The following is a 17861-nucleotide window of genomic DNA, read 5'->3' as shown; positions in this document are numbered from 1 at the left end:
TTTAATTAATGTTCCTGTGCAAACGGACGAGTGAGAAAGTGCCTGACGTGTCCTATAATACGAGGGCTTCAAAGTGCTGTGTATCATCTGCTCGACCTTATTTGCATGTGCTGTAAATATTACTGTAGGAGTGTCATTCCACAAAAGCACTGACACAGAACATATTATCAAAACAGGTATCAGTGCCGCTCAGACTTCCAGAGCCGGGAGTCGATTTAGAACAAGTAATATAAAGGAAAATGTATTTTATTTCCATATTAATCCCATGTTCAATCCTCTATTAATCAGTAGGAAATCATGGGTTAGAGTAAATATTGCAGATCTCCACTGGCCAATGTAATTACGAAGAGATTTTTGAGTCAAGTCACATATTTGTCCATCTGGTCTATTCCTATTGGAATCTATTTCTAATGGAACCCCACATCCAAAGGTATTACAATGATTTTACTGACAATAAACATCTACATGTGCCAGCTGTGTAGTGCAACAGAAGACATTTGGGTATCATTTTTAATGTTATATATATAAATATATATATATATATACACACACACACATACAATCAATGAAGATTAACAAGCAAAGTAAAACGAAAAAATGGAAGCCAATGTTTACTCGTGCTTTCAGTTACTGTTAACAAGACAGGACAGGAGGAAGTGAGGAAGTTATATTTCATTGGCCAACACTAAATGTAAGATTTACATAGTGCCACATTGTGAAAGATGTGAAGCCTTAGAGTTGTTGTTGTTGTTCAGGATATACAGTAGTTACTGTATGTAGAGCCTATGACTTCTGGTCTCCCGAGTAGCCCATTACCATATTGTATTTAGATCCCACTGAACTGTTGTTTAGAAGTAACGACACTGATTGAGCTCATTAAGCAGAGCAAAGTCAAAGTGCATGAATCTCGGTCTGACTGACAGCTGGACCTGCTCCCTTCCGTCGCTGAGAGGATTTTTCTCGGTGACATCCCTCAGCAACAGTCAAATGATGCCTTCAGGGGCACACCGTAAACTTCTAGTTTGCATTTCTTTCGAGCGCCTTCGGTCGGAAGTAACCCAGAGAAATACCTACAGCGTAATTTTGATGAAATACCAGTTAAATTAAATGTCATTACTATGTGGTTCATTTCACTACATAGTAACGTTTTTTGTTTTTGATTTGAAGATGACATCTATCTTTATAACTGAATTCTGATAAGACAAAGGCACATATGATGTGAGCAAGACTCTCTAGATATTAACACTGGAAAATAAAAAGTAAAGCCACTGACTGCTCTCGCCTTCTCTTGCATGGCCCTGTACTTTACAGGAAATGCGGCTTCAAATTTTGAAAATTCGCCTCACTTCACAAAAGTAAAAGAAAAGCCACTAACATCTAAACATTTACAGTACCAAAAAGTCATGTTTCTTATATATTAGCTATTGCAATTTGTATGTCAAAGTAAATATATGTGTGTGTATTCATATATGTATATAGGCTATAGACTGTAGTATAGGCTATACTGATCTTGTTTAGCTCATTTCAATTATGGCATCGTCCATTTGCATTGTTTTTATTTTCCCTTTTTTTAAGATTTAATAGTCACATTTAAATAGCCGTTGTTTACACTGAATAACAAACTATAGCGAGTGATCAGAATAATCAAAACATCAGGCCAATTCAAGTCTCTCTGTATAAATAGAATAATTGGGATTTTATAATCACGAGTGTATAAACGGGGGCAACACGCAAGTAAACAACACTCACGCAACACTTCAACATATGGCATTAATTATCAGTTGTCCACACGGCTCAGCTTCTTCACGACAGAGCTTTTACTTATAAAAATCACATTTTTTTTTTTTTTTTTTTTTTGCATTTGGCCAATGCAATACACCCTACGTGGGTCGTGCGCTCAACTCGTAATTGCGAAATTTCCCCACGGTAGTCGAGGGACGTGAAGTACCGGTGCACTTCCTATGGCCATATTTGGGCGAGCATCGGCGGAGCGTGGAGAAAGCGTTTCGAAAGGGACCAAAATGAGCTTTTGTCTCTCGTCTATCGCAAGAAAAAACATCCAAACGTTTTTTTTCACGTAAGTTTGCTCGCGCCACGTTTGCCGGAGGACAGCGGCGTCCTGCCGCAGCGACAGAAGCTCCGATTCACGGGAACTCTGACCACGCAGAAAACACTTCGCACCGGGGAAACTGTCAGGAGACACAGGTGAGCCGGGCTTTTTCAGCTTTTGACATCCAGAAAAATGACATCTGTGGCACAGAATATTTAAGGCGAAAACTCGCACCGGCTCCACTGACTCATACCTGTCACTGCCGGGGTTGGTTAATTGGCACCTGTTGATCCGAATTCACAGTAGTTACAAATCAATTTGAATTTAGCCTTTTTGACAGAGTTTTAAAGTTCTGTCGGTACCCAGGTGATGCCAACGTATGAATGGGTACACGACGGACAAATGATGAATCTTGTGAGGGTTCAAAAAAAACCGAGGAATCAGACCTGTTCCACTTTTTGGGAGAAGACATATCATAGATGCTGTAGCCCACTATCTGCCTGCATTATGACCAAAAGTTCCCCTTCTGGTCGTGAGAAGCATCTTAGACACGATGCTGGAAACCTGACCTGTAGCTGGAAGCTGGATTTAGGCAGACGGGGCTGCCGCGCATCCTGGAAATCCATGTCGGTGGAATGTTGCACGCATGTGGGCTTTTACTAAGACTCCGAGTCCAGGTGGACAAGGTGGCATGGTTTTTCTGAACCAGTTGACCTGTTGTTTGGCCACACGTGTGTGTTTTGGGTGATGCTCTCTTGTTATGTAGCCAACTAGGCTGCATATTTCAATAGCCAGCAGCACCCCACGCCCATCAAGAATCAAAACACACACGCAAAGGTGCAACACAGCAGCATCACATCAGATGAAGATAAAGCCTGGAGTTGGCGTTGAATACGTGCTATTTTATTCTTGAGCATGGTGACAAACATCTTGAATGAACTCTTGAATGAATTAAAAGCAGTGCTCTACAGGTTTCCTAATATAAGTCGTATTTCTCATGAAAATAAAGGAAGGTTTAGATGTGATTTTAACCCCTTTGGCAGCTGACACACATTACATGCTGAGCTTCATACTGTGTATAAATCAATCTCGTGCTTTGGAGGTGCCTATAGAGCCCTCTCTCTCTCTCTCTCTCTCTCTCTCACACACATACACACACTCACACTCACACACACACACACACACACACACATACGTACACACAGGAATGGAGACATCTCAGCTAGAACTATCCCCCCCCCCGTGACAGCAATTCAAAGACTGTAATTTACCTGTGCTTTTAATATTGACTATGATTAAGTGTGCAGCAGATTAAAAGGGTAATAAAAGGGACTGCGTTTCATTATTCATCAATTGCATTGAAACTGCAGTCTAATAGAAAAGAAGCTCGGGCTGGCATTCGCAGAACAAAAATATCATTGTGAATGTCAGATTCACAGAAACCATCTTTGCCTGTTTTGTTCATGGTTTAAATTATATGACTCCGTGTGGCTTTCTCCTCTTTTCTCAAGAAGCTGCCAGGTGGGGGTCATAACTCCACTTTAGACTAATCTTTTTTGAGCCCACCAGTTATTAATTAATCATTACCTCTTATTATTATACAGTGGGGCAGTGGTCATTACTCAGAAAAACCTGTCCGTACAAAAGCAGCTTACCCAGTGTTTTCCTCTTGCCATACAGTCAAAGAGACGTCCTGAAAGGTTATGGTAAGGATTTACAAATATAGTGTTGAGTTGTTCGGAAGTATGCCATTAATTATAGCATGTGAGAGCAGTTGTGTGACTTCAGAGCAGCACTTGTATTGTAGCAGAGCGAGTTGCAAATTCACATTGATGTTTTTGCGTAAACAACGAAGGTGCCATTATTGCGTCTGCATAAAGACTCAGTGGCTGCTATTTTTAACCCTGGTGTTACTGCTGGAGTGAGTGTTTTCGGGGTGACAAAGGATGTATTATCTGTGGTATAATGAGCAGGGATTTGTGCCATTGTTTAAGTTTTATATTTTGTGCGTGGCTGTCCGGGATTTCTGCTGCTTGGCTGTGGTGCAGACGCCCTCTACAAAAGCTCAGAACCGTCGGTTCCTGGGATTTTCTCTGGCAATCAATTTCCAAGCCAAAGTGCCTGTCATGTGCCTTGACAACACAGACTCTAGGAGCCTTTGGGAGTAGACGACTAAATGCACTGTTTTCCTTTTGCTGGATCATAGATTATGTGTTATCTACAGGTGCCTACAATATAGGTCACGGTGATGTCTACACCTTGTCACGTCCAGTTCTTTGGAAAGCTTGTTAAAGATTTGACACAGAGTTGGCAGTTTGATCCATTTAGCCCATATGTCCCTAAGGGCCAGTCACATAAACACATTGATGGCCACTGATGAGGCTTTTGGTTCCATCCTAAAGGATGTGATAGTCTTGGTTTTTTATCGTCGGCGACACTGCACAATAACTTATTTTGAGTTACAATTTGAATGTATGTTTCCTCAAGCCGATGTGGAAATGTGCATTTGATTCAATGACATAAACCGTCAAATTTATCATTAAAAGGGGACGGTTCCCTTTCATTTCGGAGACTCATTAATTAAATGCATGCTCCTAATTCCATTGATTGTAAGACAAAGAAATGTGGAAAGTCTCTCCCTCTCTCTCTCTCTCTCTCTCTCTCTCTCTCCCTCTCTCTCTGTCCCAACCCCTTTGAAAGACTCAACAACACGCCAAAGGATGAAGCTTGGAGAAGTGCTCAACACCAAAAGACTAATGACTTAGAAAGGTGCGTTACTGAAAACCGCACAAAGACTAATCTTGGGTCTGTTTGAAGCTGCTTATGACCGACTGCTGCGGAACACATTGTAAACCTTTTTACTTTATTGATCTGCTGGAGAGGAATGAGAAGTAGGAACAACAGTGAAGATGTATAAGCTCATGAGTCACGTTAAAAAATTATCCATGACTCTTAACTGACTGACACTGTTGAGTGAGACAGTGACATACATTGGTAGATTCAGATACTACTACAGATTGTCTCTCTTACAGATTCGTTTGTGTATGAAGTGGCCTCCTGTGATGATACTTGTCAGCACGAGCTGTACATATATAATACTCTCCGTGTTTTGCTGCGTCCAGGCGAACACATTATAACATCCAGGCTCTTTTTTCGTCAGCCTGTGTAGAATTCCATTTACCTGTATTTACCAGCTCCTTTTCCTCTGCTGTTACCATAGAGACACTCCATCCCTATCAGCACGGTGCCTTTGGCTGCCGGGCTCATTGGCTCTCACAGGAGAGAGACGCTGGTGAGCAAGTGTTTCCCTGGCACGACTCCGGCATCAGTGTTGCAAAAAAAGGCATTTACTTGGCTTTGACAGTGTTTCCTCGGCAGCCGGCACCCCACCAAGGGTGGCACGTCGACTCGTTTTGTCACTATGGGTTGACAGTTGAGACAGAGTGAAATTCAGTTGGGAGAGATCCACTCCTGTAATTGAAATCAGTTCACCTGGGAGACAGCTCCTCTGTGGTGCCTGTTAGCTGTCAACAGTCCGCGCTTACCAGCCTGCATGGAGTGGATATGATGTGATGTGATGCGTTTTTTTCGGGGAGGGGGGTTTTGTGTGTGTCAACATAGTTTGAAGTTGGAAACATATTCCCTGTTTACCTCAGCAAGCAAACATGCCTCATGTATTTCAGTTGCTGGACCTTTTAAAGATGTCATGAAGTGATCATAACGCTGTTAAACAGAAGTTACCCTGTGGAGCATTCACAGTGAACAACGACCTGGAAACCTGGGAGTTTGGACTTTCCAGTACTGGAAAGCACTGCATAAAATCTATAGAATGGAACCAAAATAAAACTATCTAATGGTGAAAATATCTAACTCCACATGGTTGACACTGTGCTACATTACAGAGAAGTACAAAACCGTAACAATGAGCCTTTAAAATATACATTTTAAAAGTGCACAGGCAGTTGATGATTCTGAATGTGTTGGAACAGCCAGCAAGAAGACTGTCTGAAAATTTGCTAACATACGCCTAAAGAGAGAAAAGGCATATTAAGTTAAATATGCAGTAAGCGAGGTAATTCAGCTTCCCCACGCCCCACAAACACTTGGATAAGCCTAATAGCGCATATTTATTTAGGCTATTTAATATTTAACGTTACAGCGAGCAGCATTGGTAAGTGGCTAACGTTGGGCTACTTACATGTTTCAATTCATAAGCCATGTTTGGTATCCAGGAATGATGGATGAATGTTTTCCTGCAGAGTTTGCATGTCACCTTCATGGGGTCGTCCGTTACCGTCTCGAAATTATCCCATCCTGCCTGATATATGTAATTACTGTCTATTAACCAAAGAGATCTGTCATGTAAATGATGTCTGACAGGTGACTGACTGAGTGTTGCCACTTCCTGTGGAGTTTGATTTTTTTTTTTTTTTTTTTCTCCTGCGACCAACCAACTAATCAAAACTTGGGTGATCGAGACTCTTGTGCGACTCTTAGGGGGCAGCCCTCCACACCGGAGATCGCTTTTTGTTTCCTGTGTGAAACTGGTAAACAACGCTGTTTCTTTTATCTATGAATGTTCCTCAACCTTAACTCCGTATTTATTATCGTAGCCATGACAACGAAGGTCCTCTCACCTTAAGGAAGTACTTTGGTTAACCCCAAACACGGTCTTTTCCTAAAACCTAACGAGACTGTTTTGTGCCTGAAACTAACCAAACCACGATCCCCAACCGTTGACCCTGTGAATGTCATTGTTACCATGACGACACTCCTTAGGGACAAACGACCTATGTGGTTGTTTAGGTTGGAGGACTTGTTGGTTTTACAAGTGGGTTCTCTGGGACTCCACCTGTAAAACTTGGTGGCATTAAATCTGTAGCAGACTTTAGTCGACTTCTGAACATGTCAATTAGCAATTGTCATAAAATCAGAAAAAGGCTTGGTGTATGAAACTTATAAAAAGTGTTAAGTGTATTTTTTTGCTGTTAAAGACAATTAGGGTTAACAAGTCTGCGATGATCCCTTCATAATTTTTAGATCTTTTGCAAATCAGTAAACTTACCGTCTGACAGAGTAGAAGTACAGCTCTAACCCCGTCTTTTAGTTTTGGAGGAAAACAGTCCCTCTTTGCAGTTTACCCTGCTGCCTTTTATTCCTGTGGATAAATATAAGTATCTAAACTTAGCCATTATCCCTTCGTGTTTTTTGACATATTTCCAGTGCAGCTCCAACGGCAAAAGCATCAACAACCCTGAGACTCAGTCAGACTCAAAGAGCAAAAGGTCTCTCAAGACTCGAGTGTTTCAACAGTGACAGAGTCAAAAAGCATACCAGAATAAATCCATCACACAAGAGGCAGTTACTCACAGTAGCCTCAAGAGATGCAAATACAATACCACAAGACATGTTATGTTTATTTTTCTTTGTTTATTTTTAAGAGGATTCCCGTTAGCTTCTGCTGAGGCAGTTGCTAGTCTTCCTGGGGTCCGTCAGTACACAAATACACACAGGACAAGATCTATACATTAACAGTTATTAAAGATTACAAGAGGAATATAAAATTTAAAAAATTTAAAAAAAATTAAAAATATGAATAACATAGTCAGTGTAGAATATGGCTGTAACTAATAAACAACCAAAAAGAGATAGATGTTCGATCTTTATATTCTTCATATTAACCTGTTAATATGTAATATGTATTCTAAGCCTCACCAGCTGCTTATATTTCACTGGATTGGGTGGAATTCTGTACTGAACATCCGAGAAACCCTAAGAATAATTTACAACATGTTTTCATGTAAATAGTTGTCGCTGAATGTTTTAAAGTAATCAAGTTAATAAAAATATTTTTTTACCCGAACAAATTATCCATCTATCTCTGTGTGATACCTGTTGAGCCTGTTTTTCATTGGGATAACTTTAATTGTGGATTTCAGACTAGTCTTGCTCTGGATCCGAAAAAGCATAGATTTGAATTTGGATTACTTCAGCACTAAGTTTATTTTTACATAGCCAATCCATCCACCTTTTCCGGCTCCTTTTTTAAGTCTTCGGTAATATCATCAGTGGTGCCAGCGGTAGGGATGGGCGGACGAAGCCTCATGAAGCTTCTGAGGCTTCTTCCTGATTTTGTCCGAAAAAGAGACGAAGCTTGAAGCTTTGATGAAAGAAAGCACAATGACATCTAGTGATCTGCAGAAATAATAGCAGCCATTACGGAGAGTGCTGCAAGCATATAATTTGTTTATTCGCTTTCTGTATGCATTATAAAAGCCTTACAGTGAATGTAACGTTAAATCGAGGATGTTGGTTTGGATGTTCTGATAATAATCGTTAATTCATTTTCTACTCTAAATGTGAGCATTCCTAAGTATACAGATGTTCGATATCATCTAAACATACTCGACTCGTAAATGGGTTCAGTTATAATTTGCTGCAATAAATGGAAACAATATGGCAGTGAGCTCTAGAATCAGACACACAAGAGGATTTGGGGGATGTGCTTGTGAATGTGGCGCATTTTGTGGTTGCGGAAGTGTATTTATGTTTTCACAGAAGGTTTTTTATTTAAAGATAGAATTTGCTCCGGTGCTGGGCTTTAATGGGTTTCTTGACAATCATTTCCAGTACGGCTTCATCCAGCTGTTGTTGTCTCGACACTGTAATGTAGAGCATTGTATGAATATTTCACCCTATGGCATTAATGACATAGTGATAGTGCTTTTGTGGATATTTACATGGGTAGATAAAAATAAGAATAAATGAGACATCTATCAAAAAAATAGAATAGGAAAAACATTATAAGAATAACACTTGCTGAAAGGACGACTTCCAGCATAATCTTGACTAGTGTTGCTGAATGTTCCTAGTTGGCACAAAGGTGCCTCAACATTGATGAGTTGTTATTATTATATGCCACCTCATGAGTGCACAGCAAACACCGAACCTTACAATAAAAACAATTGTATATTGACAGTAGTGAAATATGTTCCTGATCAGGATTAAGAGCTTCGGCGTTTTTATTAAATGACAATGCGGGATAAAAGATGGCTAAAACTGTCCACCTCAGACGAACACAGTTTTATTTACCTTATTGGGGGATAGCAGGTGGAAAATGTTCCCATACTCTTGATCTTCTCTTTCCACCAAATACTCAACTGCTTCCTTTGTGTCCCTTTTATCTTGTGGATTATAGGATAACGGCAAATGTTCAAGCTGTTCCTGCCCACCCTGGTGGTTCGGTGATGCGTGAAGTCTTCGAACGTCAAGCGTCACGTGGCAAAGGCAATTTGATACGACCGTTGGCACACTGGTTGGAACCAGTGGGCTTCATGCAAATGAAATGAGCTTCGGAGCCTAGCTTCAAAACGACCATCACCAGCCAGCAGAGTAGTATAATCTGCAATCATCAGAGTGCATAACCATGGTGCCTTGATCCAAGATAAATGGAAGGTGGTTTGTAAAAAGACAGTGGCAGCTCCCTTGTGGCAACCCACACGAAACAATTGCAGAGTCGGAAAAAACAGCTATTGTAATAAACTCTTTGAGTCCTATGTAATAAATAACTTTTATCCAAGAGAGTGCAGATGTTGAAAAACCATTCTAAACTTGGTACATAACACTAAATGGTCAATTGAATCAAAGCTGAACTGAAATCGAGAAATACCGTCCCTACTAATTTTTACTTTTCTTAAGGTCGTTAAGCCAGTGGTCAGTCATCTGGACCAGAGCATTGGTGGTGGTGGAGTAACCAGGTCTGTAAGCATGTTGAGAGCAAGTGATCAATTGGTTATTTACAAAATAGTCATAGATCTGGTCAAAAGTGATTCTAGTGTCATTGTGTCTCGTTCTGCCAATTAGGTCACGTTTTTTTTCCCTTCAGTTTTTCCCTTGTGTCCTATTTCCTGTTTTAATTTGATGTCATTAACTATCTCTCTCATTTCAGATTCACACTTCCAGCCCTCCTGTGTTTCCCGCCTTTGTGATTTTCTGCCCCGCCCTAATGTGTGTCCAAATGTCTCCCTTTTTAGTCCCTGTGTTCCCTTCCCTTTGTGCCAGGTCATCTTTTTTCCTTGTGACAAGTGCTCAAGCAATTTCCTTGTGTTAGTGTTCCTGCCTTTTGCTAGTTCGCCTAGTCTCGACCACGTCTTTTCCCCACTCCTTCTGGAATCGTTTGCCTGTTCTATCTGCCTTCCTGCGTGCCAACCTGTTCTGTGGTAGAGACGTTGATTTTTGTGAAGCCCTGAACTTTGTCCTGAGTTGTGCTTTTGAGTCCTGTTGTTTTGTGGTACCAGTGTTGAAGTTAGTAGTGGTGAACAGCCCATTAGAGCTTTTTTTTTCTGTTTTTTTGGAATAGGAATGACTTTAAATTTCTTCCACTGACAAGGCAATATGCCAGTTATCAGACATCTATTGAAAATGTGAGTTACCGGAGGAGTTATATACTGTATGTTGCTGCAGCATTCAGTAACTTAGCATCTAAATGGGCCAGTCCAGGAAATTACTCTTCAAAGAAAGATGAAAGCAATTTCTCCACTTTAATCTTATTGACCTACTTAAACTCAAAAGAACACTGCTTATCTCCAGTAATTTTCTTTTGATTGAGGCATCTTTGAATTCCTTTTGTGAAGCCACAAGATTATGGTCACTTCATTCTAAGGGTAAGGAGGTGGCTTTGGAGCATAGGTCAGGGATATTAGTGATTAAATGATCAAAACATGTGGATGTATGAAGGCCCATTGCAGTGCTATTAATTCGATTTATTAGGTAGCGTCACGATCTTGATCACATTAGAGGCATCTGCCGCAGAACTGAGTTTTTTCAGAACTGGCGTGCTTTTGGAATACCACTCGATATTCGAGTCTCCCATCAGAAAATATATATTTTCTTTCATCTATATAATATTGAAAAACTCACAGATGTATCAAAATGCAACATGTCTGAATTAGGAAGCCTATAACAGCAGCTTGTTAACACAGTCAATCGATCAATCCAAGTGAGACTTGAGTTAAACCTTGTACACTAATATTTTAAGAAATCTGTATTGATTGGATCAAAACCTATGAAACAACCATTTGGCTATAGCTGAATATATATATGCACTTCCACCACCTTTTAATTTAAATTAGTAAGGTGAAACCTTATCTCTGTCATTTTGGGAAATATAGGAAATAGCCGTGTGAAGTAGAAAGAGAAGAAATTCAAACAATTCGTCGCTGGGGCTTATTGGAAATGACACTTTGATAATATCTGACAGGAAAGGAGTATCGACACTTCAGTCTAATGGAGTAAAGTGTGGATACTCCAAGTAGATAACAGATGTCAGCCTCCTGGATCAATGGCATACTGTCCTTTGGCTCACCCAGTGTCTCAACTTGCACCGTGTATTTTTGGCTTACTCCGAGCTATAAAGCCCACTGTGTGCTGCTTTCCGTGCAAATGGCTTGGAGCACCGAATAACAGCAGTCATTCGAGCCAATATGTTTCATTTTCTGGATCCATTCGGTGTAAGCACTGTAATTCAAAACAGGCAACGTTCAACAGTGTCATCTAAAAAATAAAAACATAAATCAACATTGCCTCTAAAATGGGCAGCGGCTCAGAATCTCTTTCCACAAGCACGCCAGGCTAATTGTCCTCTATTACAGATTGTTAATAACAGTGACTATTGTGTCTTTTACTGGTTGAAAAGTCAGAACAAGCTCTCAGCCCACGGTTCATCGCTTCTTTTTCACATAGATGTACAGACACTGGCTGTCAACTATTGAAAAGAGTGTCTGACTGTATGAGTCTGTCTGGCCGTCCTCTGAAACAACTTCTCCATCAATCAAACCCTCCCTCTTGTGTCCTTGTCAGCCCCCTTTTTTCTTTTTCTTTTTTTTTGGAGCGCTCTGTCTCTTCTTCCTTCACTGCTGTTCTGTCGGCACACTGACTGTTGGAGGCTCACAAAAGACTCTCGGTCATGCAGGTGGAGCCAGCATCGCAGTCCCATTAACTATATTAGAACTTCACATCACAGTTAAAATGCAGTTAGCTGGACAAGCAGGGGGAAAAGTGATTAGCTGTTGTTAAGGAGACTCTTTGAATTGATTCTCTTCCTGAGTTGCTAGGCAGATGTGTGAGCATCTTTGAGTGTTTTGGCGTAGAAATGACTGTCATTTATGCGATTAATCACCTTGCATCAATTTTTTTTTTTTTTTAACTTGAAATGTATAGTGAAATGAAGCTTAGCTTGCACTGTAAACACTATTGCTGCCACAGTGGCTTGAAGTGTTTTGTTGCACATGAAAAATGTGGCAGCTAATAAATGTATTCTGTTCCTGTGAGGGTTTAGTGACTGACTTCAATATTGAGCCACAGGTATTTATAGACGCCCAACCTTATGTCGAGATTAAAAGGATTAACTCCTAATAAAGGGTATGTAGATACACAATGAAGTTCAGTGCCTGACTTTTGAAAAAAAAAAAAGTCATAAAGGGGAATTGCACTTAAAAATAATATCCAAGCCAATTATGTGGCTCTTAGGTTAGTCACATGGAATACAGTATATTCTCATTAAACCTTTTTTGTTACGCAAGACAGAAAGACAGTTTATAGTTTGGCTTCCTGCGGCCAGAGACTCAGACTGCAGAGTCTGATGATTGATGATGCTATTTCAAAGAGATTGTAAAGTTTGCTTGCTTTACATTTTCTTTTACATTTTTTCTTTATCCTCTGGGAAAATGCCGGCATGCACAGTTTCATCAAATATCTTATTATTCTTAATCTTGTTTTTTGCTTTGGCTCTTCTTCTGTGAGGAGCACTGAGAGAGCACAATATTGTTATGAGGTCTTATAATTCAGTTATACTTTAAAGACACCATGAAGCCAAAATGAGAGTTCACTTCATGGCAAGTGGCTCCGAGAAAGACCTACTCGGTCTCAGTGAATTGCTTAGCAACACAGTGCCAATCTCTCTAAGGTCGCCAGATAGGCTCATTTTTCTAAATTCATATTTCACAGTCACAATAATCAAAGTATATCTTCTTCTGAAAATGTTTAGATAACACTCTGTTAAACCTTATCAAAATGAAAAGCTGCCATATGTTAAAATTTGCAAAAAAGTAATGATTTTATGTCATATTTGTTAAATATAATACCCATATTCCAATATCTTCCTAAATTGCTTTCTGTTATAATATTTCTGGTTAATATTATTGAAAATTGATAATTTATTATTTAACACGTTTATTAATTACTGTTTTAGGCACAGGTGACTTAGTAAAAAAAACATCTGGAAAAACTTATCATTCTTGGAAAGTGAAATGGATTTTATACGGGTTTTTTATGATAAATTGTTCATCTACAAAATACAATTGGCTGGTCAAAGGGCACGGGAGATGTTCATTGGTTTTATTGGGAGGAATTGTAAGAGATTTTCAGAAATACATTTATTTACTTTCTTGCTGAGAATTAGATGACAAGATTTATAACACTGACATAACCGTTATTACGAATCTATAGCCAACAGCCGGCTAACTTAGCTTAGCACAAAGACTGGAAATGCCCTTTAGCAGCTTTAACACTTGCTTTTGATGTGTCACTGAGCAGAGCATGTAAAAACCCCCAACTTTTTCAGTGGAGCTGATCCCCTGATAGCAGCTCCCATGAGGGGATGGGGTAATGACGTATGCCCTTAACATGACACATTGAACGAACGCCCAGTGAGAAAGGATTCAAACCAAGAAAGCGCTTTGCCTGAGATGCCCATATCAGAGAGTACAGATAGCAGGATGGTGGGTCACCGTGTCGACAACAAGGACCAAGCTGCCGCTCTCTACAAACATATTTGTGACATTGCTATTAATGCAGCTGCTATGGCTCTCAGCTCAGGCAAGGCCTCTTGATGGGCGTTTTTTGTACAAAGCGTGGTCACAAAAATAAAGGTCGAGTTGCTATGACCTGACCAGACTAAAAGGTGGAAGATGAATTGCACGCCCCGCGGCATCAGTCAGACTCAGACGGAAATAGAACACACTTTCTGCTGAGAAACAGTATAATTATGTTAAAAGAAAGAGGGGGGTGATTAGGCAGCTAATCCAGAAGAATCTCCCAAACCAACCATATTTCTAGAAACAACCGGTTATATGAATATACTCCCACATCTGAAATTAATTGTATTTTGACTCCCTTTCCTAGACTAGAGCTTGTGAATTACTCCTTCACACATACACTGCCACTCAGGGTCTTGCAGCGGATTGACCGTATCTTGATGTCTGCTCTCTGTGTCCGCTCTGGCAGTGAAACATCATGACGACGCTGCTGGACCTGAAGAGTAGTGTGCTGCGGCAGGTACAGAGGAGCCAGTCGTTGAGGAGCCGGAGGGAGCCACCGCCCACCGCCAGCAGCCCCCTCGCACACTGTCCTGACCCCTTACCTCGCAGGTGAGTCACTGGTGTGAGCACATTCACACTTACACATGACTTAAAGTACAGTAACTGGTTTTCGGTTATTATTGAGATTTTTACCAGCCATGACAGTATGGCTGGTATTGTTTTTACCTTGTGCGTCTGTTTCAACGCAAATGTGGTCCTGGAGACACCTACTGTGGCACAAACTACCACAGAGGTGGTTTTGAATACTTTGGTAGGTGTTTCTCTGTCTGTCTGTCTCTCTTTTGGGATTTTGTCACCGCGATAGCGTCACAGCCGTGCAAGATGCAGTCACGAAACTTTACAGGTGTGTAGTCGAGATCAAAATTAAGGCCGAGTTCAAAGATGGGTGTGGTTTGGAGCAAGGGCGCTGGAAGTAGAGGGGTTGGAAACAGGGAAGGGGCCATTGGCCCCCCACTTTACGCCCCTGGCCCACAATCGTTTTATGTCACGGATCACTGTATCCCAGTTTCAGTCATTCCTGTCCACTCCGAGACATTAATAAAACTACAGACCATCTTGCCGTGGGACCACACCAGCCACGACACCTATCAACAATGTACTAATGACCACTGTGTACTCATGAGTTGGAACATCAACATGTTGACAGGCGTTGCAGCTGGTGTGAGCCCATCACAAGATGGTCTCTAGTTCATGGATGTGGTTTTCATGGAATACTGTGGACATTTGGTGCCTGGCGCTGTTTGGTTTGACCTATTACTATTACATTTACTGAGGTTTCATGTCTGTAAATACTTTTTACATACACTGTTTACCCGATGAAAATGCAAACGATGCTTAAAATTTAAAAAATCCCAGGCACACTTTGGTGGCAGAAATGTGTAGCCTGAACTTTGTGTCTTATGACATCAGAGCTAGGGTTGCGATTTACTTCCTGCTTTTATTTGTCGATTAACTACTGAAATACTGTCAGACACAAATTAAGCCTTCCTTGAGTTCGAACACGAAGCAGTAGGCAGGCTGTTTATTAATATATTACTGTTTCTAGAAACATAGTTTCTACCTACAGTTAATATTTACTTGAGTGTTGCCGTTTAGGACAAGTATTAGATTGAGCATCTTTTTTTAGGAAATAAAATTGCAGTCATTGTAGCTCGGATTAAATAATGAAAGCCTTTTGAAAAAGGCTACGCAAACTCATGAGCAATAATTCTTGACTGTTATTCATTTATTTTCCACTGGCCATCCTGCCGAAGCCGCAGGTCCTCATTTCTTGTCAACATACTGTTTTAATGTGGTTGGCATTTATTCCACACTTGTGACTTGCTGTAACGAGGCCGTGCACAGGCTGCCTCTCCCCCAAGGAGACATCAACCTCACTATTACATGCAAAGTCAGGCTCTGATGGGGTTCACAAATGCTGCTTTCTTGTATATCAGTTTAAACCACATGGTTTTCATGTCAATTTGTCTCCCTCAACATACGAGTGTACCGTAGTACAGCACACCGCTGTTTGTACTTGAATAATAAAGACGTCTTCCTGCATCACACATCAGAGGAGCAAATCATCTTATACATGTTTATGTATGTATGTGTTTCCGTGTGCGAATGGAAACATACATGAAAGTGACGTGTACAGCAGTTTAGATGAGCGTGCGTATGTATGTATATGTGTAGATGCATTTATTGTGTGTATGTCACGCATCAAAAATACAGCAAGACACCTTCCAGTAACTCATAAGAAAAGCAGAAAGAAATTATAACATTATGTTTCCATAGACAAGATGTACAGCAGGAAGAAGCAAAGAAACCACCAACTACTGTTCCGATAAAAGCCAAAAATAAGGCTTCCCCAAGTACAATTTAGGGTATTTTTCGATATGATTGAGATGGCACACTGAACTAGAGCTGAAACGATTAGTCAGTTGAAAGAAAATGAATTGATTCATCGTTTTAGTCATTTTTAATGCAAAAATGCCGGAATTTGATGGTTGTAACCTCAAAAGATCGAACGCTTACAGAACGATCACAGTCTGGTTAACAGCTTGGTTAGGTTTTAGGGAAAGAGCGTGGTTTGGGTTAAAAAAGAGCACTTCCTTAAGGTTGGGGGACCTTCGTTGTCATGGTTACCCTAAAAAACACACAGTCAAGGTTGTGGAACGGTGATGGATAAAAGAAACGACAGTGACGACATCGATTTCCAGCGGAAACAAACCGTGGTCTCCTGTGTCAAAGTCCCCGGTCTCGTGGACCCATCCACCCGCCCCATCCTCCTTTGTCGCCCCTTGTGTAACGTCACCTGAGTTTCTCCATTGCTCCCGTCAAAATTACTTCAACCACTAGAGGTCGCCTAACAATAAAATGTAACTGGTAATCAGGTGCTTTCACAGACAACCTATGGGGTTCCTTTTATAGGAAATAATTTCTGACATCTCATGGGTCAAACAATTAATCAGTTGATCAAGAAAATAAATGAGAGATTAATCAATAATGACAATAATCGTTACTTACACTTGATAAACCTACTTTTCTTCTTCCAGACATGCCCTTCAGATGGCAAAATAGATCTCAGCAATGCATATAAAGATGTGCTCTTCTTAAATAAACTGTATAAAACATGATTCTTTAGACTGAATTTGTAAAAAAAATGAATGTTCATAAATATTCTGGTTTACTCCAGATGTTACTTTCAGCAGACATCGCTTACATTGACAGATGAATGTTGATGTTTTAAATATTAGAAAATACCACAGTAAGACTATATTTCATAAACAAATTGTTCACCTCTTTTGCCACAATCGACTGATGTGTTATGTGTTGATTTGTTTTACATTATTATGTGTTTATCTAAATTCTTGTGCATATACAGTATACATACTGTATATATGCCTGTATGTATTTGTGTTTTTATTAATGTGCATACGCTATATGGCTTGTATATATGTATGTTTGTATTTACACATGTCTGTGTGTATATGTATTGTAGATATGTATTGTGTATATGTGTATAGTATGCTCTATGTACTGTATGTTATTAGTAGTAATGTCTTGAATAATGTCATGTGTCACCGTTAGCTTGATAGCACTGTGTTCTTGAGAGCATGGGAGAATAAACAGGACTGAAGTGGATTTTGTACCCTGGTCTGGATCTTGTCTGATCTTTCCCAAGATTTTAGATTTTTTTCAAGTTTTTTTTTTTGTTTGTTTGTTTTTTCTGCTCTTTTTCTTTTGGGGGGGGTTCTTGCCTGCCTGGCAGAGGTAAAATCAATCTTCTGTATTTTTGTTTTGGTTTTTTTTTTTTTTTCAATCTTGTTTTGATGGTTCATCTGAAGCCAAAAGTAATAGTATGAACCTGAGGTTTCTATAGCAACCCTAACGTAGCCCACTGCCACAATGTGAACTTATACCTGTAGTGACGACCGTGTCTATTTTTAAAT

The 17861-nt window shown here is 40.1% G+C and overlaps 1 protein-coding gene across 1 annotated transcript in view; it reads left to right on the top strand.

Annotated features, from left to right (window-relative positions):
- The first annotated feature begins 2036 nt into the window (after positions 1-2036).
- The window catches only part of baiap3 (BAI1 associated protein 3), a 37247-nt gene continuing 21422 nt past the window's right edge, over positions 2037-17861 (top strand). The window contains exons 1-2 of the mRNA XM_040123333.1: positions 2037-2205; positions 14333-14475. Coding sequence (XP_039979267.1) covers positions 14342-14475 — 134 coding nt within the window. The 5' untranslated portion in view covers positions 2037-2205; positions 14333-14341. The remainder of the gene's footprint in view (positions 2206-14332; positions 14476-17861) is intronic.

Source organism: Xiphias gladius, chromosome 3, assembly GCF_016859285.1.
Source record: "Xiphias gladius isolate SHS-SW01 ecotype Sanya breed wild chromosome 3, ASM1685928v1, whole genome shotgun sequence".
NCBI classification, from domain to species: Eukaryota; Metazoa; Chordata; class Actinopteri; order Istiophoriformes; family Xiphiidae; genus Xiphias; species Xiphias gladius.
This window is presented reverse-complemented; position numbering and strand designations above follow the sequence as displayed.